Source organism: Chelonia mydas, chromosome 10 (assembly GCF_015237465.2).
Source record: "Chelonia mydas isolate rCheMyd1 chromosome 10, rCheMyd1.pri.v2, whole genome shotgun sequence".
Taxonomy (NCBI): domain Eukaryota; kingdom Metazoa; phylum Chordata; order Testudines; family Cheloniidae; genus Chelonia; species Chelonia mydas.
The window spans coordinates 55,014,752-55,038,637 of record NC_051250.2 but is presented as its reverse complement, the minus strand read 5'-3'; the positions used below and the strand labels follow the sequence as shown (position 1 = coordinate 55,038,637).

The following is a 23,886-nucleotide window of genomic DNA, read 5'->3' as shown; positions in this document are numbered from 1 at the left end:
TACAATTTTTTTCCTTTCAAATTCTGGTGTTATCACATTGAATTGACTTTCTCTCCTGTTTCTCTCTTCTTCATCCTTTTATTTTCCCCCTCTAAACTAGTTTTATACTTTCAGGTCTAAAACAACTAGCAACTTCCTAGCTAAACCAAAGGAGTACAGTGGAACCTCAGAGTTATGACCCCCTTGGGAATGGAGGTTATTTGTAACTCTGAAATGTTTGTAGTCTTTGAACAAAACGTTATGGTGGTGCTTTAAAAAACTTACAACTGAACATTGACTTAATACAGCTCTTTGAAACTTTACTATGCAGAAGAAAAATGCTGCTTTCCCTTTTTTTAAAATTAGTTTATATTTAACTCAGTACTTGTATTTCAGGGTGGATTTGATTTAAATCATGATTTTAAATCACTAGTCAGGAAGACTCGATTTAATCATGGTTTTCTACATAAAAGTGAATTCTTGTTGGTTGTTATAACCTTAATACATATTCTTCACAACTCAGAGATAGATGTAGGTTTCATTTTTAAACAGTGATTTATTTTGAAAACCTTTCAGATTAGTTTTACAGCTATATCAGAAAATGAATGATTGGTTATTTCATTTACCAAAGGTAATTGAAGCAATCCGTTCACCACCCAATGACTTTATAAAGATCTCCAATTCAATAGGTTAATCATTAATATTTGGAGGATTTTTCTTGCCACGCGCCGTATTAGGAGGAGAACATCACCAGACAGACATTTAACTAAAACAACAATGTTAAGTATTCTGGATTTTTTTCTTCAACAGCAAACACATAATATTTTAACAAAACAAGCATATGTCCCTCGCTTCTCACATTTATCTCCAGACTTCTTCTCCTTGTCCAGATCTAGTCCACCCCCGGCAATCATCTAGTCATTGAACTTTTTGAAATTTTGCACTTTTAGAGAGAGGTAAGGGATTGACTTTGTGTACACAAATTTGCAGAGGGACAATAGTTGAGTTCTGTTGTTTCTCACCTTTATTTATTTTTATTTTTTTATTTATTTAAAAACTTTTTTGCTGTTAACAAGCATGTTATCTCTGGAGACATAAATCCACAGTCTGAGAACTGCAAAACTAAGAATCTCTGATGGTATCTTCTAGACTTAGCACTGAGTCCCATTGGGTAGATAGATTATTTAGGTTAATCTTTCTATACAGAAGCCCCTGGAACCCCATAAGATTGGGTCCCTAATCCATGAACTATTGAAACTCATTAACAAAAATTTTCTTAAACATTACATGAATATATTGTCTCATACTATAGAATTAGAATTTATAATCCCTATTCCATGATGAGATATCTTTGAGCTATAATGTATCTTAATTAAAACTATCTTTAGATTGCTTTTTTTCTCAAAGCATTTTATCAAAAAATCCGATTTTAAAAAAATATACCCTGCTGTATTTGCTTTTTTTGGAGGTGGGGGGGGTGGGTCATGTGTGTTGCTGCCTGATTTTTGTACTTCAAGTTCCAAATGGGGTGTGTGGTTGACTAGTCAGTTCATAACTCTGAGGTTCTACTGTAATTCTCTCTTTCATCTCTCTGTTACATTCAACACCATTCATCAGTTTCCTTTGGTTTCTCTTCTCTTTTTTAACTCTTACGTGGCTGACTAATCCTTCATAATAATCTTTAATGCTATTAAAGTAGTATCTTTTTAATTGGGAGTCACTCTGAATGGGAGCAAAGGCCACTCACTGTGATATTGCTGTTTAAGAGATTTTGCTGAAAGTGGTTGTCTCTGCTTGGGAATTATATGCATTTCACTCGTTCTTTATTTAAACGCTTTAATAGCCAAACAGATAGATATTGTACTTTTCTCATCTTTCTAGTGGTTGCAGTTTAAAAAAATCGTTTTGTAAATCCTTGGAATTCCATAGTGCAAATGTAGTCTGGAACTGGCATCATCGTTCACTAGGAGACTATTTATTGGAATACTTTCCTCTCAAATCCTGCTTTCTGAAGAACTAGATTAATAAAGGTGAAGGAGAACCAAGCATGGAATTCCTGTTGAGTAAAAAAAGATTTTAGTTAACGCACTAGTACAATTTATATGTGATTTATTCTTAGCATAAAACTGTTACCAAGCCTAAGATTCCAACTTCTCTAAATTGAGCCATATCATGTAACCCTCAAAAATGGTTTCTAGAATTGGAAATAATTTTGTCTCCAAAAGGGGCTTGTTCAAATGGAAATGTATATTTTGGTCTGCTAGATATCAGACAAGTTTGAAGACTAAGCCTTGGAAAAACAATGATCTTTTTGTCCTATTGTGTCATTTCCCTCCCTTTTACTGAAGCCCCCCTGTATCTGGCAAACCTGCAGATTTAAAATGAGTGAGCTAAAATTCTCATTATATTCTAACATTGATACAATAAATTACTGTGCTAAGCTAATATCTACTCCTTGAACTGGTCTTTTAGCGTTAGAAATAGGAATGCTGAAAAGACAAGTTGTACATGTCGTCAAGCATGTGGACAAGGGGGTTTAGTGGATATAGTGTACTTAGATTTTCATAAAGCCTTTGAGAAGGTCCCTCACCACAGGCTCTTATGCAAAGTAAGCTGCCATGGGATAAGAGGGAAGGTTCTCTCATGGATTGGTAACTGGTTAAAAGATAGAAAACAAAGGATAGGAATAAATGGTCAGTTTTCAGAATGGAGAGAGGTAAATAGTGGTATCCCTCAGGGGTCTGTTCTGGGACCAGTCCTATTCAGTATATTCATAAACGATCTGGAAAAGGGGTAAACAGTGAGATGGCAAAATTTGTAGATGACACAAAATTGCTCAAGATAGTTAAGTCCTGGGCAGACTGTGAAGAGGTACAAAAGGATCTCTCCAAACCGGGTGACTGGGCAACAAAATGGCAGATGAAATTCAATGTTGATAAATATAAAGTAATGCACATTGGAGAACATAATCCCAACTATACATATAAAATGATGGCAGTCTAAATTGACTGTTACCACTCAAGAAAGAGATCTTGGAGTCATCGTGGATAGTTCTCTGAAAACATCCACTCAATGTGCAGCAGCATCAGTCAAAAAAGCAAACAGAATGTTGGGAATCATTAAGAAAGGGATAGATAATAAGACAGAAAATATCACATTGCCGCTATATAACTCCATGGTATGTCCACATCTTGAATACTGTGTGCAGAAGTGGTTGCCCCAGCTCAAAAAAGATATACTGAAATTGGAAAAGGTTTAGAAAAGGGCAGCAAAAATGATTAGGGGTATGGAATGGCTGCCATATGCGGAGAGAGTAATAAGACTGGGACTTTTCAGCTTGGAAAAGAGACAAGTAAGGGGGGATATGATAGAGGCCTATAAAATCATGACTGGTGTGGAGAAAGTAAATAAGGAAGTGTTATTTACGTGTCATAACACAAGAACTAGAAGTCACCAAATGAAATTAATAGGCAGCAGGTTTAAAACAAAGTATTTTTTCACACAACACACAGTGAACCTGTGGAACTCCTTGCCAGAGGATGTTGTGAAGGTCAAGTTCATAACAGGGTTCAAAAAAGAATTAGATAAGTTCATTGAGAATAGGTCCATCAATGGGTATTGCCCAGGATGGACAGGGATGGTGTCCCTAGCCTCTGTTTGCCAGAAGCTGGGAATGGGTGATGGGATGGATCACTTAGTGATTACCTGTTCTGTTCGTTCCTTCTGGGGCACCTAGCATTGGCCGCTGTCGGAAGACAGGATACTGGGCTAAAAGGACCTTTGGTTTGACACAGTATGACTGTTCTTACTTTCTAGTGTCTTCCCTTGATAAAATTCAGGGTGTGGCCACACAGCGTAAGTAATTCAGGGTGTGGCCACACAGTGAAAGCAGTCAGTGGCACCTTTTATGTTTCAGTCAGTATAGCGGTTCTCAACCTTTGGTAACCCGAGGACCCCAATTTTCATTTAAAATTTTGCTGTGGACCCCCTAATCCTCTGCTCATCCCCAGGCCCCACGCCCCCACTCCACCCCAAGAGGAAAGGTGGCGGCAGCATGATGAAAGGAGGCAGGATGCAATGCTGAGGCTACTGGAGGATCAAACTAATACGCTTCGGCATATGGTTGAGGTGCAGGAAAGGCACAGACCAACACTGCAGCCCCTGGGCACCCAACCACTCCACCACAGAGGACTGCCTAAGCAATAGAAGGCTGGCATTCAATAAGTTTTGAAGTGCAGTGTGGCCTTGTCCTTCCCTCCTCCCCCACCCCTCCTGGGCTACCTTGGCAGTTATCCCCCTATTTGTGTGACGAATTAATAAAGAATGCATGAACTTGAAACAACAATGACTTTATTGCCTCTGCAAGTGGTGATCGAAGGGGGGAGGGGAGGGTCGTTGGCTTATAGGGTAGTAGAGTGAACCAAGGGGGCTGGTTTTCATCAAGGAGAAACAAACAGAACTGTCACACCGTAGCCTGGTCAGCCATGAAACTGGTTTTCAAAGCTTCTCTGATGCGCCGCGCGCCCTTCTGTGCTCTTCTAACGACCCTGGTGTCTGGCTGCGCGTAATCAGCGGCCAGGTGATTTGCTTCAACTTCCCACCCCGCCGTAAAGTCTCCCCCTTACTCTCACAGATATTGTGGAGCACACAGCAAGCAGTAATAACAATGGGAATATTGGTTTCGCTGAGGTCTAACCAAGTCAGTAAACTGCGCCAGCGTGCTTTTAAACGTCCAAATGCACATTCTACCACCATTCTGCACTTGCTCAGCCTGTAGCTGAACAGCCCCTGACTACTGTCCAGGGTGCCTGTGTACGGCTTCATGAGCCATGGCATTAAGGGGTAGGCTGGGTCCCCAAGGATAACTATAGGCATTTCAGCATCCCCAACGGTTATTTTCTGGTCTGGGAATAAAGTCCCTTCCTGCAGCTTTTGAAACAGACCAGAATTCCTGAAGATGCGAGCACCATGTACCTTTTCCGGCCATCCCACGTTGATGTTGGTGAAACGTCCCTTGTGATCCACCAGTGCTTGCAGCACCATTGAAAAGTACCCCTTGCGGTTTATGTACTCGCCGGCTTGGTGCTCCGGTCCCAAGATAGGGATATGGGTTCCGTCTATGGCCCCCCACAGTTAGGGAATCCCATCACAGCAAAGCCAACCACTATGACCTGCACATTTCCCAGGGTCACTACCCTTGATATCAGCAGATTTTTGATTGCGTTGGCTACTTGCAGCCCCCACAGTAGATTTGCCCACTCCAAATTGATTCCCGACTGACCGGTAGCTGTCTGGAGTTGCAAGCTTCCACAGGGCTATTGCCACTCGCTTCTCAACTGTGAGGGCTGCTCTCATCTTGGTATTCTTGCGCTTCAGGGCAGGGGAAAGCAAGTCACAAAGTTCCATGGAAGTGCCCTTATGCATGCAAAAGTTTCACAGCCACTGGGAATCATCCCAGACCTGCAACACTATGCGGTCCCACCAGTCTGTGCTTGTTTCCCGAGCCCCATTAGCGTTCCACCGTATGAACCTGCCCCATTATCACCATGATGCCCACATTGGCAGGGCCCGTGCTTTGAGAGAAGTCTGTGTCCATGTCCTCATCACTCTTGTCACCACACTGCCATCGCCTCCTCGCCTGTTTTTGCAGGTTCTGGTTCCGCATGTAGCGCATGATAATGTGCCAGGTGTTTACAATGCTCATAACTGCCACGGTGATCTGAGCAGGCGCCATGCTTGCTGTGGTATGGCGTCTGATGGAGAGCAGAGTTGCAGGGGAAGCAGTGGTTGGATGAGCAGTTTTGCTGACCTACTGCATAGTCTGCTACCAGGACACAACAGCTGAGCAGGCTGCATGCTTGCCGTGGTATGGCGAGACAAGAGCAGTCGAGCAGAGCTGCAGCAGATGCGGCCCTGCGAGACCACCAGGAGAGCAGAGTGGCAGCGGAAGCGGTCATTCGATGACGATGGTTTGCAGACTTACTGCACCATCTGCTGAAAGCAGTATGGCGCCCGCACAGAAAAAAGGCGTGAAACGATTGTCTGCCCTTGCTTTCACGGAGGGAGGGGCGACTGATGATATGTACCCCAAACCACCCACAACAATGTTTTTGCCCCATCAGGCATTGGGAGCTTAACCCAGAATTCCAATGGGCGGCAGAGACTGCGGGAACTGTGGGATAGCTACCCACAGTGCAACGTTCCGAAGGTCGACGCTAGGCTTGGAACTGTAGACGCACTCCGCCGACTTAATGCGCTCAGTGGGAACACACGCAATCGACTGTATAAAATTGCTTTCTAAAAAATTGACGTCTATAAATTCAACCTAATTTCGTAGTATAGACCTACCCTGAGATCGGTAACTGAAGCTATGTCCTTAACTGACTTTTTGGATTTAGTTTAAGACCTGTATGAAACATATGACCATTAAATGAAATCATGGCCACAGTTTACATTAGTATTTAGAAGTTTTGGTCAATACAATATGATTTACTTGAGTCATTTGAAAGAATAAAATAGGATGAATTTTTGAAGTCTGGTGGTCAGTGATAAATATCTGAAGTCCTCTATGATATTATACATTCCAAAATTAGAAAATTTTAATTGATTTCTTCCAGTAGCTTTAAAATAAGAACTCATCTGTTTTAAAATGCTGAAGAAAACCTTTTGTACTGATAATCAAGGTGGGCCATTTCCAGCAGTTAACAGGAACGTCTGAGGAACAGTGGGGGTTGGGGGGTGGGGAATAAACATGGGGAAATAGTTTTACTTTGTGTAATGACACATCCACTCCCAGTCTCTATTCAAGCCTAAGTTAATTGTATCCAGTTTGCAAATTAATTCCAATGCAGCAGTCTCTTGTTGGAGTCTGTTTTTGAAGTCTTTTTGTTGTAATATTGTGACCTTTAGGTCTGTAATCACGTGACCAGAAAGATTGAAGTGTTCTCCGACTGGTTTATGAATGTTATAATTCTTGACATCTGATTTGTGTCCATTTATTCTTTTACGTAGAGACTGTCCAGTTTGCCCAATGTACATGGCAGAGGGGCATTTCTGGCACATGATGGCATATATCACATTGGTAGATGTGTAGGTGAACGAGCCTCTGATAGTGTGGCTGATGTGATTAGGCCCTATGATGGTGTCCCCTGAATAGATATGTGGACACAGTTGGCAACGGGCTTTGCTGCAAGGATAGGTTCCTGGGTTAGTGGTTCTGTTGTGTGGTGTGTGGTTGCTGGTGAGTATTTGCTTCAGGTTGGGGGCCTGTCTGTAAACAAGGGCTGGCCTGTCTCCCAAGATCTGTGAGAGTGATGGGTCGTCCTTCAGGATACGTTGTAGATCCTTGATGATGCGTTGGAGAGGTTTTAGTTGGGGGCTGACGGTGATGGCTAGTGGCGTTCTGTTATTTTCTTTGTTAGGCCTGTCCTGTATAGGTGACTTCTGGGAACTCTTCTGGCTCTGTCAATTGGTTTCTTCACTTCCGCAGGTGGGTATTGTACTTGTAAGAATGCTTGATAGAGATCTTGTAGGTGTTTGTCTCTGTCTGAGGGGTTGAAGCAAATGCGGTTGTATCGTAGAGCTTGGCTGTAGACAATGGATCGTGTGGTGTGGTCTGGGTGAAAGCTGGAGGCATGTAGGTAGGAATAGCGGTCAGTAGGTTTCTGATATAGGATGGTGGTTATGTGACCATCGCTTATTAGCACTGTAGTGTCCAGGAAGTGGATCTCTTGTGTGGACTGGTCCAGGCTGAGGTTGATGGTGGGATGGAAATTGTTGAAATCATGGTGGAATTCCTCAAGGGCTTCTTTTCCGTGGGTCCAGATGATGAAGATGTCATCAATGTAGCGCAAGTAGAGTAGGGGCATTAGGGGACGAGAGCTGAGGAAGCGTTGTTCTAAGTCAGCCATAAAAATGTTGGCATGCTGTGGGGCCATGCGGGTACCCATAGCAGTGCCGCTGATTTGAAGGTATACATTGTCCCCAAATGTGAAATAGTTGTGGGTGAGGACAAAGTCACAAAGTTCAGCCACCAGGTTTGTCGTGACATTATCGGGGATAGTGTTCCTGATGGCTTGTAGTCCACCTTTGTGTAGAATGTTGGTGTAGAGGGCTTCTATATCCATAGTGGCCAGGATGGTGTTATCAGGAAGATCACCAATGGATTGTAGTTTCCTCAGGAAGTCAGTGGTGTCTCAAAGGTAGCTGGGAGTGCCAGTAGCGTAGGGCCTGAGGAGGGAGTCTACATAGCCAGACAATCCTGCTGTCAGGGTGCCAATGCCTGAGATGATGGGATGTCCAGGATTTCCAGGTTTATGGATCTTGGGTAGCAGATAGAATACCCCTGGTCGGGGTTCCAGGGGTGTGTCTGTGCAGATTTGTTTTTGTGCTTTTTCAGGGAGTTTCTTGAGCAAATGGTGTAGTTTCTTTTGGTAACCCTCAGTGGGATCAGAGGGTAATGGCTTGTAGAAAGTGGTGTTGGAGAGCTGCCTAGCAGCCTCTTGTTCATATTCCGACCTATTCATGATGACGACAGCACCTCCTTTGTCAGCCTTTTTGATTATGATGTCAGAGTTGTTTCTGAGGCTGTGGATGGCATTGTGTTCTGCACTGGTGAGGTTATGGGGCAAGTGATGCTGCTTTTCCACAATTTCAGCCCGTGCACGTCGGCGGAAGCACTCTATGTAGAAGTCCAGTCTGTTGTTTCGACCTTCAGGAGGAGTCCACCTAGAATCCTTCTTTTTGTAGTGTTGGTAGGAAGGTCTCTGTGGATTAGTATGTTGTTCAGAGGCGTGTTGGAAATATTCCTTGAGTCGGAGACGTCGAAAATAGGATTCTGGGTCACAACAGAACTGTATCATGTTCGTGGGGGTGGAGGGGCAGAAGGAGAGGCCCTGAGATAGGACAGATTCTTCTGCTGGGCTAAGAGTATAGTTGGATAGATTGACAATATTGCTGGGTGGGTTAAGGGAACCATTGCTGTGGCCTCTTGTGGCATCTAGTAGTTTAGATAGTTTAGTGTCCTTTTTCTTTTGTAGAGAAGCAAAGTGTGTGTTGTAAATGGCTTGTCTAGTTTTTGTAAAATCCAGCCACGAGGAAGTTTGTGTTGAAGACAAAAAGACTTCAAAAGCAGACTCCAACGAGAGACTGCTGAATTGGAATTAATTTGCAAACTGGGTACAATTAACTTAGGCTTGAATAGAGACTGGGAGTGGATGTGTCATTACACAAAGTAAAACTATTTCCCCATGTTTATTCACCCCCGCCCCCACTGTTCCTCAGACGTTTCTGTTAACTGCTGGAAATGGCCCACCTTGATTATCACTACAAAAGGTTTTCTTCTGCGCGCCCCCACCCCCTCGCTCTCCTGCTGGTAATAGCTCGTCTTAAGTGATCACTCTCCTTACAGTGTGTATGATAACACCCATTTTTGCATGTTCTGTGTGTATATAAATCTCCCCACTGTATTTTCCACTGAATGCGTCCGATGAAGTGAGCTGTAGCTCCCGAAAGCTTATGCTCAAATAAATTGGTTAGTCTCTAAGGTGCCCCAGTACTCCTTTTCTTTTTGCGAATACAGACTAACACGGCTGCTACTCTGAAACCTGTCTTTATAGCCATAGCCAAAAAGATTGGGTTTCACAAAATACCTAGTAATTAGCAAAAGGTAAAGGATGGGAGGCCAGGAACTTGGATTAGAGGCTAAGCAGTATGTACAAAATGGATGAAATGAACATAAGAAAAAATATTTTAACACATACTGCAGCAACGTGATGTGTTTACCACTCTCATGCAATGGAGTAAGATTCCTCTGCATGGTTGCTGAAAGATTCAGAGCAAAGTCATTTTCTACTGTATCCAGATTAGGCTGATGAGTTATAGTAAAACAAAATGCATATGAGTTCAGAGAATATAGTCTCTGGACTGTGTGGTGATAGTGTCTCACTCTCTGCCCACATACTCTCCATAGGCTGTTTGGCCTCAGCTAAGTTTCCCCAGCCATAGACTGGAGCAAACTTCAGTTCTTTTGTGAATGATGGTCTCTGAATTCCGCTGAGGGTTGTACACATGCACCATGCATCCAGAGCTGGAGAATTTGAAAATAGCAGAGTTTGTTGGTTCACACATGCGCCCTTGCTCTGCCTCATGGTTTCGTCCAAAGATAAAGGGTGGAGCAGACCAACTGCACCCTCAGTTCCTTCTCACTTCCGTGTAGTCTGAGTTGGAGCTGCTAGTGTCCTCTTGTTTCTGATGCACTTGGTGGGGGGAAAACAGCACCTGTTTTTAGAGTTGTACATAATTCTTTTTGTTGTTTTTATTGTAGTTTTAGTGTTTAGTAATAGTTTTAGAAATTAAGAGACTTTGGGAACTCTGTTTTCAGAGGTCCTCCCCCAGCACCCATTCCTGGGTACTGGATTATGCCAAAGACACCTGTGTTCAAGATCTGTGCCTCCTGCCAACGTTCATTCTCGGTCAGTTATGAGCACCAGTGCTGTCCTTACTACTTGGGAGAAGCCCACATTTTATCCAGGTGCAGTATCTGCCTCTTCTTCCCAAGCTGGACCCGGGAAGTTCAGGCTCTCCGCCTCAAGAAGCACCTCATGGCGATTGCCATGAGACTACAGTCAGATTGAGGCTGGGGATCCTTCCATACATTGGCCTGAGAAACCCAGGACTATGCCTCTGACCACAGAGATGGAGTCCAGTTCCACCAGTACCAGTATTGTGGACCCCATGCCAGGGTCTAGTCATGAGATAAGGAAGCATGCACATAAACATGGCAGTAAGTCTTTCTCCAGGCCGAAGAACAACCATGGGTCTTCCATGAGTTCCAGCCATGGGCGAGCAGCACATTCCAAGGCTCATAAGAAGTCTCTCAGACTGGTGGATCCACCAGTGCTGTTCACTGAGCATTGTATGCCTTCCAAGTTGTCACCCCCTAAGTCAAGGGAACCATTGGTTCCGTAGTAGCCCTCCGGTTCTGCCTTTGGAACGTGTGGTGCTAACACCAGGGAGGTTGGAGTCTGTGCTCAGGCCCTGTGAACTTTTTTGCTCTGGGGGAAATGAGATCCGCATGCTCTCCTACCTTGGACGTACCTCACTTGAGTCGGGCTTCCACCCACTCTCCTATGGTTCATATGGTTCTGGTCATTGGAACTGGTCTCTGACTTAGCATCATTGGAGGACTAGAATGGAGCACGGGGCTGCTTCTGCCGTAGCGCTGATGTGACTACCCTCCTATTCCTCCAACTCAGTGGCAGTACCCTCCCTTTCCCCAACAGAGGTGCTACTGGTATCCCACTCCGTGGAGCCCTCCACAGCATCTGCTGGATCAGTCTTGTTGGCTGTACTGCGGATCCTGGCCTTAATATCCAGCTTCAGAGCCTTCCCGTTCAGCAAGAGAGGATTCATCCCTCTGCCCGCTTCGGGCATCCCCGAATAGGCATTCACAACCAGTTTTGGAGGATGAGCCGCTTAGTCCAGCTTTGATGGTACCACCAGAACAGATGCTGCTGTGTTCTTGGTTCCTCCCTCGCTGTTGGATGACATTTTGTCAGTTCCAGGACCTCTTACGCAAGGTGGCTGAGGACCTCCATGTTCCACTGGAGGAAGTACAGGGCAAACAGCATCAGGTTCTTGACATACTGCATGCCTTGGTACTGACCAGTGTTGCTCTACCAATCAACGATGTCATACTTCAACCAGCTCAAACTGTTTGGCACACCCCAGCCACTTGCGCATCCACTCCAAGGGGGCAGAGAAGAGGTACTATATACCAGCGAAGGAGTCTGAGTTTCTGTTCTCTCACCCTGCACCTAATTCCCTCATAATAAAGACAGTGACAGAGGGGCCAAGCAGAAACACTCATGCTCAATTCCGGCAGACAAGCAGTGGAAGCGACTGCATTTTCTGGAGCACAAGGTTTTCTCGTGGTCCAGTTTCGGATTTCCAACTACCAGGTATTATTGGCTAAATATGACTTTCTCAGTTACAGCAAATTGGAGGACTTTACAGACAAGCTTTCCCAGCAAGATTGTGCCAGTTTTCAGGCTATCTTGGAGAGCAAGCTGGTCGGAGAAACTTCATGCTCAATGGCCACGAGAATTGTCATGTGGAGGAAATCATGGCTGCATTCATCTGATTTCCACAAGGAGCTACAGCGTATCAGAGTGGACCTCCCATTTGATGATTCTCACCTATTCAGTCAGAAGACCAACATTTTCCTCCACTCTCTCAAAGATTCCAGAGCCACTCCGTGATCTCTGGGTATCTACACATCTGCATCCAAAGGAAAATTCTTCTGTCCGCCAACTGAACAATGGTTCAGAAGTCCGCACTTCTTCCAACAACCCTACAAACCTCCTCACAAGCAGCAGAAGACTCACTGATCCTGTCCTCCAGGTATGTCGTCACAAGCTTCAGCATCACATGCTCAATCCTCTCAGAAGTGATATTTCCGAGCGTTCCCAAACTTTCCCCCAAACTCCTAAAACAACTGGTTTTCAACTTGAAAATGCAACAAGATTAATTTTTATGTTTTGCTGGAGTATTTAAATATGTAGAACTGGTATGTAACTACTAAGTATTCTTACTATAAAACTGCTCATTCTTAATTTGAAAGATGCCACGTCAAGATTTATAAAGCCATAACTTTTTAATCTTTTCTCAAACAACTTTTCTCATTGGGGGAAAAATCTGGTTCTAGTGTAATTTTTTCAACTGGTTTTTATTTTTTTCATTTTTTTTTTGGTGGTGTTTTTTTGTATTCATCACCTATAATGTTGTTTCATCAGAAGCTGATTTTGTCACTTCTCTTTTAAAGGTGATTGGGGGGAAAAGTGTGTTTGGATAATAGTCTAGTTTTTGCACACAGTTATAACTACCTCAAGTAAGGAAGTTGATTCAGCAGGTAATTATGAAACTATTTTGATATGTTGGTCATTTAAACTACTTCATTTGTTCAACTGCATATATGTGTGTGTGTGTGTGTGTGTGAATTCACACACCATGAATTTGCTAGGGCAATATTATATAATCTGGCCCTACCAAATTCATGGTCCATTTTGATCAATTTCATGGCCATAGGGTTTTAGAATTGGTCAATTTCACGTTTTCAGATGTTTACATCTGAAATTTCATGGTGTTGTAACCGTGGAGGTCCCAACCCAAAAGGTACCCAGAGATGGGTCTGATTCCCTCCCACTCCCAAGAGCAGCCATGCAGGGGAAGGACAAGTCCTGTTCCTCTCCAGTCGGCTGGAACTCGCAGCTGGGAGCCTCCAGCTGGGGTCTTCTCAGCAGCACGGGAGAGATCAGATTTCACAGTCCGGGACACGTTTTTCACGGCCATGAAATTGATAGGGCTCTACATATATAGCAGGAAAGGGATTAGAAATTGTTCTCAAGTTAAATGAATGAAGATTAACTACACAAATCTGTTGAATATTGAACATTAATATTTCTTAATGTCTAGTCTCCTTTTTTTTTAATTTATTCTTAAATTGATGGAAATTTTTTTGTCAGTCTGAGGTGATGTAACGTAATGGGTAGCAGTGATTCTAAAGTTTAGTCAGAAGGGCTGGGAGAAAAAATTCTTCCAACTGAGTAATATTGCTGATGACCCAGGTAGTCAAGTAAGGACACAGCAAACCAGCTGATAGTGCCTGGGATTAATTTCAGTGTCTAATATTGCATATGCTTCTGTCCATGTCAGTTTTGTCATTCAATAAGATGGCGTTGCATTCTGATTGAATTGTCTTATTCTTGAGCATACTTTTTTGGCTTAGTTCATTATGGTATCTTTACCCAAGTGTATGGTGATTTATAGCTACACAGTTTTATTTGCCTGATTCTTGTAACGTTATAGATTGTAACCTGAAGTGAAATATTGGAGTTTAATTTTGAATTACCATAAGGAATTAGATGCACCACTAAACAGTAGAAATCAGGCTGCCATTATTCAGAAAAAATGAAACATATATGTTTTAAAACCCAGACAAGTACTTGATTACTATAAGAAGTTATGTAACATTTTGAGTTGTGTGTTCTGTTTACAACTCTCATGTTCCACTTTATAAGGCACTTCAGCAGTTTCCTCATCTCCTGCTGTTGACTCCAATGTTAAGGCCCACAAAGACAGCAGTCAACCAGAAATATTAACAAATCACAATATAAATGAATGAGTTGTTGTTTGTCAACAAAATTGGATGAAGAAAGCTTAAAATTACTGGCACAGACAATTCTTCATTTGGTTGGCAAGAGTATTCAGGCTAAAGAACTTTTTTGCGAAAACTAAGATTTTAAGCTAGCCCAATAAGACCATTGAGAAATGAAAATAACAAGTAACATTTGCTTATTGTATTACTTGCTTAACAAACAGATGGATTTTCTTTTGTTGCAAAGGTAACTTCCTTTTAGTATGTAAACAATCTCTCACTAGTGCTATATTCATGATAATGTGTTCAGTATTTTTTAAGTGTTTGGCATAATTATACTATTAAATGCCATACTTTTGTTATGGGAAACAGTTAAAAAGCCATAATCTTTCTAATTCAAATCAGTTGCATAGTATGGAATAGAAAGGAAGTTGCAGTTTAGTAAAATACATTCTACTCTAAGAAAAATCAGTTCACTTTAGGAAACAGAATGTGCACTAGGAAAAAAGGAAAACAAGGCATTTTAGTGCCAAGTGTGAAATAAGCTCCTTAGGGCCAGGCAAGGATCTTAGTGTTTACCTATAAAGTATTCTATATACCTGTAATACTCTGATGTAAGTTTTTAAGGTATTCAATGAGGGGATAAGAGTACACACTCCTGTGTCTGGTGTTAGGATAAAGTTCTCAAAAGTAGAGCATAGTAGTGGATATTATTTTCATTTAGCATTATAAGCCATTTGTATATATCGTTGCACTGACTCTTAGTATTTGACATGGTGTGGTACAGTTAACTGCAGTGTTGTCAGGATTTTTGTGGTGGCTGCCAAGTTAAGACAGGTTTTATTTTTGGTTTTAGACCTGTTTTTATTGACATTTGTTTTGAGTGTGTTCACCTATTTTTATTCACTTTTATTAAATAGATGTCTGATTTGTTTGCCTATAAAAGGTTCTAGACTGACTGAACGCTCCCTTTGAAAATAAAGACAATTTTTCAGCAGGATAGGTGCCGCTCCCATATATTGCCTACTGACTTTCCTGCTCTTTCTCCAAAGCCCCTCCCTGGTCCTTACTGGCTGCTTTTTTCTCCCATCAATGTCGTCTTCTTGTGGCACTCTGCATAGACTTGCAAGTCTTTATTTCCAAGGCAAAAATGCAGGGCTTGTAAATGTTTTCATATTGCTACTCTCTAATCTTGTTCCCTTACATAGGTCCTTGTTTTGTTTTGCAGTGCTAGTGTTCAGATAAAAGAAGATTAGCATACATTGAACTGCAGAGTCAGTTAAATGTGACCCATATGCACGGTACAGTACAATAGCTCATGTACTATACTCCATAGCTAGGCATTCCTGATTAATGGTAATATATATGGGTATAATTAGAACAAAGAAATAAATGGTGGAATACTAACAAAACATGAAGTATTATCAGAAGCTAATAAATCAATGTTTGATTATAGCAAAACTAAAACTGGGCATTAGACCAGCATCACTCACTACTGCTCATTGAACAAATGAGAACCTACATAACAAATGTTTGTACGTTTTCTCTTAAACTTAATTATAATTCCAAGGGTTGGAAACATTTGGAATTTCATCCTTTTGTTCAACTCCACAGACCTTACATTTCTCTCAACGTTTTCATTGTATCTCTGATCAAAGCTTGGTGATTTTAAAAGAAATTTAAATATAGTTTATAACATCTCCCTAACATTACAGGCGCAAAGAATAAACAATGAAATTATTTTAAAAATTAAATTAAAATCTCCTTTTGGGGCCTAATCCTGCAAATTGGGAATCAAGGCAGTTCAGAACCTCCTTGAAAGAGTAGTACTGCTATGTTCATTTGGTACTCAAATTCTTATTGAAATAACCCAAGAAAATAGGAAGTGACACTTAGGTTTTCTCTGTGATAAGGTAAAACCAAATGGGGACCATCTAGCCATCTATTAGATCTGTTAGGATTCTCTGATGATAAAGTGTTTGAATTTGAGTGGAAGGAAGGGTTTGCTAAACACAGTGTTTAAAGTTGGATGTAATTTCTTTCTGTATTTTTCACTTTGGCTCTGAAAAGGCAAACTTCTGTGTTGGGGAAAGTGCAGTTAACCTAAGCAAAAATTGCACAGCTGCTAGATGCACAATAGTACTAACTTAGTAATTGTATAGGCACTGAAAATTGTCATGCAACTAGTATGAGATGAATATAATGGGGAGTCCTTTTCTGAATGTTTCAGTTAGAAACACAGGATGTTCCGTTGAGCTGTTTCCTGTCTTTATATTAAAAATCTGTTTTTCCTCAGCTTTAATACTCCCAATGAGTAGCTAACTATGAATATAAATTTGTCAATTTACAGTTGCGGTACTGCACAGCTCATAAGAACGTCTATATATTGACACCAAAATCTAACTTTACTTCTTTTTTTCTTTAATCAGAGCACAACAATGGAAGAAACAGCTATATGGGAACAACACACAGTGACTCTTCACAGGGTAAGTTATTACAACAATTAATTCTGTATGCATAACTCAGGATACTGGCAGCTTTTGAAAACAATAGAAAAGAGCCAGATGTCAGGAAGCAAAAGAAAAGGAAACTGGTTTTGTCACATTACTTTGTTTAAAATTAGAATTGTTGTAAATTCTCTGCTCAAACAGTAGTTATTGGTAAAACTTGCCAAGACGATAACTTTTTGCTGAGTCACTCTTGAGCTTGCTTAAGTTTTTTAGGTAACTTTTTTGTGCATATCCCCATGCAACTGAAAATTATGCTGAAGTGTATTTCATGCATTGCAAAGCTAAAAGAGTTTTAGCAGTATAACTGTGTAATTTAAACATAAAAATGTTAAATCTAAATAGAATAAAATTTCACAAATAAAAATTTCTGTTTGAAGATAGTTTCTACAAACCTGTACTTCTGAGACACATACTTTGACCATGTACTGACCAGAATTGGCTAGAAATTTTGTGTTTGAGGCCTCAGTCATCTGCTTGTGGTGACCTGTGGTAGGCAGAGATCACTTTTTTATAAATTGTCACGCTGACTGGAGTGGCTCGCGATTGAGTGTGCCTATCTCAGGGCAGACTGTCAGAAAACAGGACGGACACACCCCAAGCTGGTGGTGTGTTCTATACTTCCGTTTCACCATGCCAGTGACAAATGTGATCTTCTGGATCACAATACCAGTCTTACCATGGAGTCACAGACAGACCCCTTAGACTCTCCAGTCTATCTTGCCACCCAGACAAACTGGACTTTTATGATAAAAGGTCACTTAAACCAAAAATCACACCACATCACGTTGCTCCCAGTTCCCAGAGACCAGTCACTTACTACTCTAGATCTTACACCAAAAAGAATGCTGGTAGCCAATTCCATACTAAACTAACTAAAGATTTATTAGCTAAGAAAAGGAAATAAGAGTTATTGAGAGGTTAAAGCAGATAAAAATATATGTACAGGTGAGTCACAGTTTGTAATTCCAAATGGTGGCAGTGATGTAATAATGTTATACCAATAAAATAAAAACCAGCAGGATCTTATTAAAGGGAAAAAGGCAAAATACCACATTTATTGTGAATACAGAAAGAATCATAGTAAGCAGTTAGTTACAGCTGTAACATTCCATTCAATCTCATATTTATTCACACACACACACACACACACAGACACACAGGTTCTGCAAAGTTGTTATCATAGTTACCAGCCTTAGAGTTGCTCATGCCAAGCCACTGGCCAGGTGGCCTGGACATGAGGAGGGAGCAGGGCCTTGTCAGATGCTCATCTGATGCTCCTGGAAGTTGGTTTGCAGAATCAGACCCCAAAGTTCTCACTTTTTAGAGTCTATTTTTATAGGAATTTCTTCCTATGCCAGTCTATGGGAATTGCTGCATCATGCTGTTGCTGAATCAATCAGCAGATGGCACATTCCTGACGGCTCCAAGATGTTATCTTGTTCTTTGGTTCTCCCATTCTTGAGGCTGTTGGGTGGATTCCAGTCTGCCCTCCGGGGGTCCTCTGGTTATTTCCACTTGACGCCTTCTTCGGCCGATGGACACTGGATTCTTTGGCTGGCACCTCCCTGATCATTCAGTTATTATCCACACCAAGCATCCATCCACATACATCCTCTATCTCTATTTTAATCATAATTGTTAATACAACAAAAGGGCGGGGAGTCTCTGGGTGCTGTTTCTGTTGTTAGAGTATTGCTTTGAGTCTCTGTGAATTGCTTTGAGAACAGACTCTGTCTTAGAATGTACTAACACAATTAGCAGCTTGCAAGTTTCACACACAGAGGGAGAGAAACAGTACCAAAAACCATGAGACCTCTTAATTAGTAATACCCTGGAATTTAAACTATGGGGAATCAAACTCATTTGTGATTTTCATACAGAACTTCTTTAATATGATCCAACAATAAACTGCCAGTTTCCCAAAAGTCTGTCTCTGGGGACCTCTGCTTAGCATCTGGTACACTTCCCTGTAAGAGTCCAGAGATCCAGGATCTTTCCTTGAATCCATACTTAGAGCTTCTTCAGAAAACGAATGTCGCTACCCACATGGGCTTTTCCTTTGATGTTGGAGAGCAGGGTGGATTTGATTTAAATCAAGAGTTAAATCATTGGTCAAGAAGACTCGATTTAATTATGGATTTCTACATAAAAGTGCATTCTTGTTGGTTGTTACCAATCTGAAGATCCTGAATATTCAGACATGTTCCTTTCATCATCTTCAACACAACTTCCTCCTGAGAAGGAACACTTCTCATGATATTGTTTCATTGGGGCAACCAGGCCTTGCATTTCTTTGTTGCACTGTTTGCATTTTGCATGCATGACTTTTCTTACCCATAGGTAGAGGAAGTTCATTAAAATATTCCCAAGCTGGGTCTCTTTTACGGCCTGCTGCCATTATGGGTTTTCCATTCTAGTGAGAGAATGGTATGGTAGATCTCAAATCAATGAAGGCTACACTCAGAAAGACCTCAAGACGCCTGGAATATGCTGCTTAAATAGTTTCACTTTTGTTTCTACTGCCTCTCCCTTCCTTCTCACATTTATCTGCAGACGTCTTCTCCCTGTCCAGATATATTCCACCCCCAACAATCTTCTATTCATTGGACGTTTTGAAACTTTGCACTTTAGAGAGAGGTAAGGGATTGACTCTGTGTACACAAATTTGCAGAGGGACAATAGGATTGAGGTCTGTTATTTCTCATATATACACATTTTTGATGTTAAAAAGCGTGTTATCTCTGGAGTCACAAATCTACAGTTTGAGAACTGCAAAACTAAGCCTCTCTGGTGGTATCTTCTACACTGAGCACTGAGTCCCATTGGGTAGATAGAAAGATTAACCTAAATAATCTATACAGAAGCCCCTGGAACTCCATAAGATTGGGTCCCTAATCCATGAACTATTGGAACTCATTAACAAAAAATTTCTTAAACATTACATGAATATATTGTCTCATACTATAGAATTAGAATTTATAATCCCTATTCCATGATGACATATCTTTGAGCTATAATGTGTCTTAATTAAAACTATCTTTAGATAGGTTTTTTTCTCAAAAAGCATTTTATCAAAAAATCCGATTTAAATTAAAAAAAAATCATTCATTTTTATCCGCCCTGATGGAGAGTAAGGAAGGCATTTTGAGTGTTTTGACCTCCGATCATCACACACAATCTTCTTAACGCAAGCGCAACATGCCTCAGGTGGTGCACATGACCAGGATTCATCACTGAATTTGGTCTGCTGGTTGGATCATTGGCTTCCTTGGCTTGGGCTGGCTACTGACAGGGGGAGTGCAATGTGAAGGCTGATCCATGACCCCCTTCCACCCCCTCCCCCCACACACAAACTGATCACTTGCTTTGAAATTAGCACTTTTCTGTTAAATTTCTTCATTACATTCCATAAGGCTTCTTCCTTGTTTGATAGGTTATTTAGCTACAGGCGTATACACAATGTAAATGTTTACTACTACATTATACACATAATTAACAAGTTCACACATGATTAATAACAAAATGACTTAATTCTACGTAATTTTTAAATTGATTGGACTTCAGTATCAATCAACACACATTTTGATTACATCCTTTTAATGGTGTGACATTAAAAACAATTCACTAATGCAATATTTTATCTAATATCAGCTTTGATTATGTAAATCTTTCAAGTAAAAAAACAACTCCTCTTGAACCTTTCTCTAGCACTAATATGGTCTAATGGATTCCCACCATCCTGTACTAATAAAGGGTTTATAGTGCACTGATTGCCCCACATACATATTTTTCAAGACATTGGGTTTGCCTTTGGAGAAAGTATGCATATTAGGATTACATGTATACTTCAGGCTGGCTGACTTTTGCTTCAGTCTGCTCTGCAGCTGAGAACTAATCCTCTTCCAAAGCAGCATCATAGTGTCAAGACTAGTTCTAAACTTTTGTTTCTTAAATTTGATTCCATTGTTACATTGCTGCTGATCTACAGAATGTGTTCTGAACCTCTGGGGGAAATTGTGAAGATGAAAGATGGAAAAGGACCTATAGAACATAGTTGTTAAAGTGGAAAAGATAGTGAAGTCAAGAAATAAAGAGAGAAGGACAGAAAGGGGCAATAGACACAGATTGATAAATTAGACTTGAGTGTAATAAGTTCAGGGGAAAAAATGTTAAAGTTGGGAGTGTGTATGGATCATAGTACTGAAACCTGTTACCTTCCAAAATAGATGAATAAAATGATGATGAAATTGTTAAAGGGTGATACTAGCCCTTTAAGAGGGAAGAAGCCAGTGTGCCTGTGACTTATCAGCTAACCCCCAACTCGGCTTAAAAGAGGGCTCCTGGGCCCTAGAGCCAGGACAGACCTGGTCAGTCAGAACCTTCTTAGAGTATGGACTGAAGCAGTGTCTACATTACAAGTGCTATAGCAGCACAGCTCCAGCTACTATTCTTCCTACATCAACAGCATAGATTCTTCCTACATCAACGGAAGGGTGATATCTAGGTCAACAGAAGAATGCCTCCTTTGACTTAGCTACATCTACACTAGGGGTTAGGTCAGCTTAATTATGTCACTTGCTGAAATACATTTTTTACACCCAATAGTGAAGTAGCTAGGTCAATGTAAATTATAAGGTAGACCAGGCCTGAGTCAGTCAAGAAAAGGGCAGATCAGAGCTGCTTGAGAGTGAGATTGGCAGGTGAGAGCTGCCAGAGACTGGAAAGAAGCTGTAGGTGGGTCCTGGGGAAAGGCTGAAGGCAGGAGATCAGGAAGAGGGGTTTGCCAGTTGACCACCCCAAGCCGGAGAGCCAGGGCTCAGAGGCTGAAGGCCAGAGAGCAGCAGCAAGAGTCATCTGCTGACTTATTTTATGACGGGGAGCCAAAGCTGAGGGCTGGAGAGAGCTTAAAGCCAGTGCAGGGGCTTACCATTAGAATCTCTGTGGAGAGTTGGAGCCAGGAGAGGGTGAACTCCCAGCACAGAAGTTGTGGGATTTCCAACTAGGAAAAATTGGATTGCACTGCAGCAGGAGAGTATGAATGAAGAGCTCAGGTGTGGTGGATGCTGCCGGAGTGTGCTATGTGGGGCATATAGGGACTAGAAGATGTGGATTTTAAAGACTGTATACATTGGCTCTGAGAAAAAGACTGTTTTGGGACTTTTGTTATGGACTGTTTTGCAATAGATTTGTGTAATAAACTGCACCCAAAGAGGAGTGGTAAGGAGCAGAAAGAGCCTGGCGTGGAATTAGTGAGGACTCTGAAGGAGGGAAACTGATGCAGGTGCACTTGTTCAGCAGCAGCCCTACAGCTGGAGGTTGTCCCAGGAAGGGGCTGCCCTATGATATAGATATATCTATGTATGCGCCTCTTGATTACTAGTTCAAATATCGCTCAAGCTGGTAGTGACTGAAAGTTGTGAACGTCTGATATTTAGTGTGTGACGGGTTGCCACCCTCCCCCTCTGGGGTGCCACCTGATGCCACTGAGCCCGCCGGTTCTGCCAGTCTGGGTTCCCTGACACTGAGATCAGCTCTGCGTGGGAAGACTCAGCTCAGAATTGACCAACACTCAAGTGCATGCCCCCTTCGGAACGTAAATCTAAAATTGTATTGTCTTGCACTGCACAGAAATCTGTACAGTGTGCGCTCATGAAATCTGCTCCCCCCCCCCCCAATGTGGAGGAAGATATGCACAGCTTTTTGCCTCCCTCCCACCCCCAGTTATGAATTCAACAAACTGGTTTCAGAATAATCAAAAACAAATTTATTAACTACACAAGATAGATTTTAAGTGATTATAAGGGATAGCAAACAGATCAAAGCAGATTACCTTAGTAAATAAACAAAAAACGCAAACTGAGTTTAACGCACTAGATAGGATATAAATTAGCAAATTCTAACCCTGAGTGATAAACTGGCTGGCAGATTCTTAAGGCACAAGTTGCCTTGGCTTTCCCAGGTTTTCACACACAGGCTGAAGATCCTTCTAGTCTGGGACCACCACTTCCCACAGTTCAGTCCTTGCCCCTCAGGTGTTTCTAGGTATGTTGTTGCAGAGAGAGTGAGGTATCCTCATGATGCCATTTGTCCCACTTTTATATCTTCTTCCCACTTGCTGGAAAGCTCTTTTGCTGTGACCTGTGTCAAACAGTTCCCATTGTGTAGGGCTATCTCTGAGAAGTTTCTATTGTACACAGTTCGTGCGGTAATCCTTGCACTTGTGTGCATTTCCTCAGTAAGACCTTAACCTTTGGCCTTTTTACTGTTGTACCTGAAAGGCTGCTTGTGGATATTTTTCAACCTCACAACATGTTTCAGTAACACATACATAGCCAAACTTCATAACTTCACATATGACGATAACACATACAATTCAACGAGATATTAATGTCTAGCAGATCGACTTTAAGGGTATGTCTACACTATGAAAATTAGGTCGAATTTGTAGAAGTCGGTTTTGTAGAAAGCGTTTTTATACAGTTGATTTTGTGTGTCTCCACACAAATGCTCTAAGTGCATATAGTCGGCGGAGTGTGTCCACAGTACCGAGGCAACCGTCGACTTCCGGAGCGTTGCACTGTGGGTGGCTATCCCACAGTTCCCACAGTCTCCGCCGCCCATTTGAATTCTAGGTAGAAATCCCAGTGCCTGATGGGGCTAAAAGATTGTTGTGGGTGGTTCTGGGTACATATCGTCAGGACCCCGTTCCCTCCCTTCCTCCGTGAAAGCAAGGGCAGACAATCGTTTTGCGCCTTTTTTCCTGAGTTACCTGTGCAGACGCCATACCACGGCAAGCATGGAGCCCTCTCAGCTAACCATCATTGTATGTCTCCTGGGTGTTGGCAGACGTGGTACTGCATTGCTACACAGCAGCAGTTTATTGCCTTTTGGCAGCAGACAGTGCAGTAGGACTGGTAGCCGTCATAGACGTAGTCCTGGGTGCTCTTTTAACTGGGCGCCTGGGCGAACATGGGAGTGACTCAGCCAGGTCATTTCCCTTGTTTCGTCTCGTGGCGATTCAGTCCTACCAGCAGTGCACTGTCTTCTAATCTGCAGTTAGCAGAAGACGATGGCCAGTAGTCATACTGCACCATCTTCTGCTGAGCACTCAGGAGATGACGATGGCTAGCAGTTGTACTGCACAGTCTGCTGCCAGCAAGATGTATAAAGATAGAAGAAGTGGCTCAAAACAAGAAATAGACCAGATTTGTTTCGTATTCATTTTCTCTTCCCTCCCTCCCA

General features: G+C 41.9%; 1 protein-coding gene and 1 long non-coding RNA gene across 15 annotated transcripts in view; one reads left to right on the top strand and one right to left on the bottom strand.

Moving 5' to 3' along the window:
* Positions 1-23,886, top strand: part of TJP1 (tight junction protein 1) — a 302,786-nt gene that overhangs the window by 182,737 nt on the left and 96,163 nt on the right. For all 14 annotated transcript variants that reach the window (XM_043523318.1, XM_043523317.1, XM_043523316.1 and 11 more), the window contains one exon: positions 16,564-16,620. In XM_043523318.1, the coding sequence (XP_043379253.1) occupies positions 16,564-16,620 (57 nt within the window). The remainder of the gene's footprint in view (positions 1-16,563; positions 16,621-23,886) is intronic.
* Positions 530-17,181, bottom strand: LOC119567279. The gene is made up of 2 exons (XR_005227225.2): positions 17,058-17,181; positions 530-2,035 (listed from the first exon to the last, which is right to left on the bottom strand). It is a non-coding gene; the product is annotated as an uncharacterized LOC119567279 (long non-coding RNA).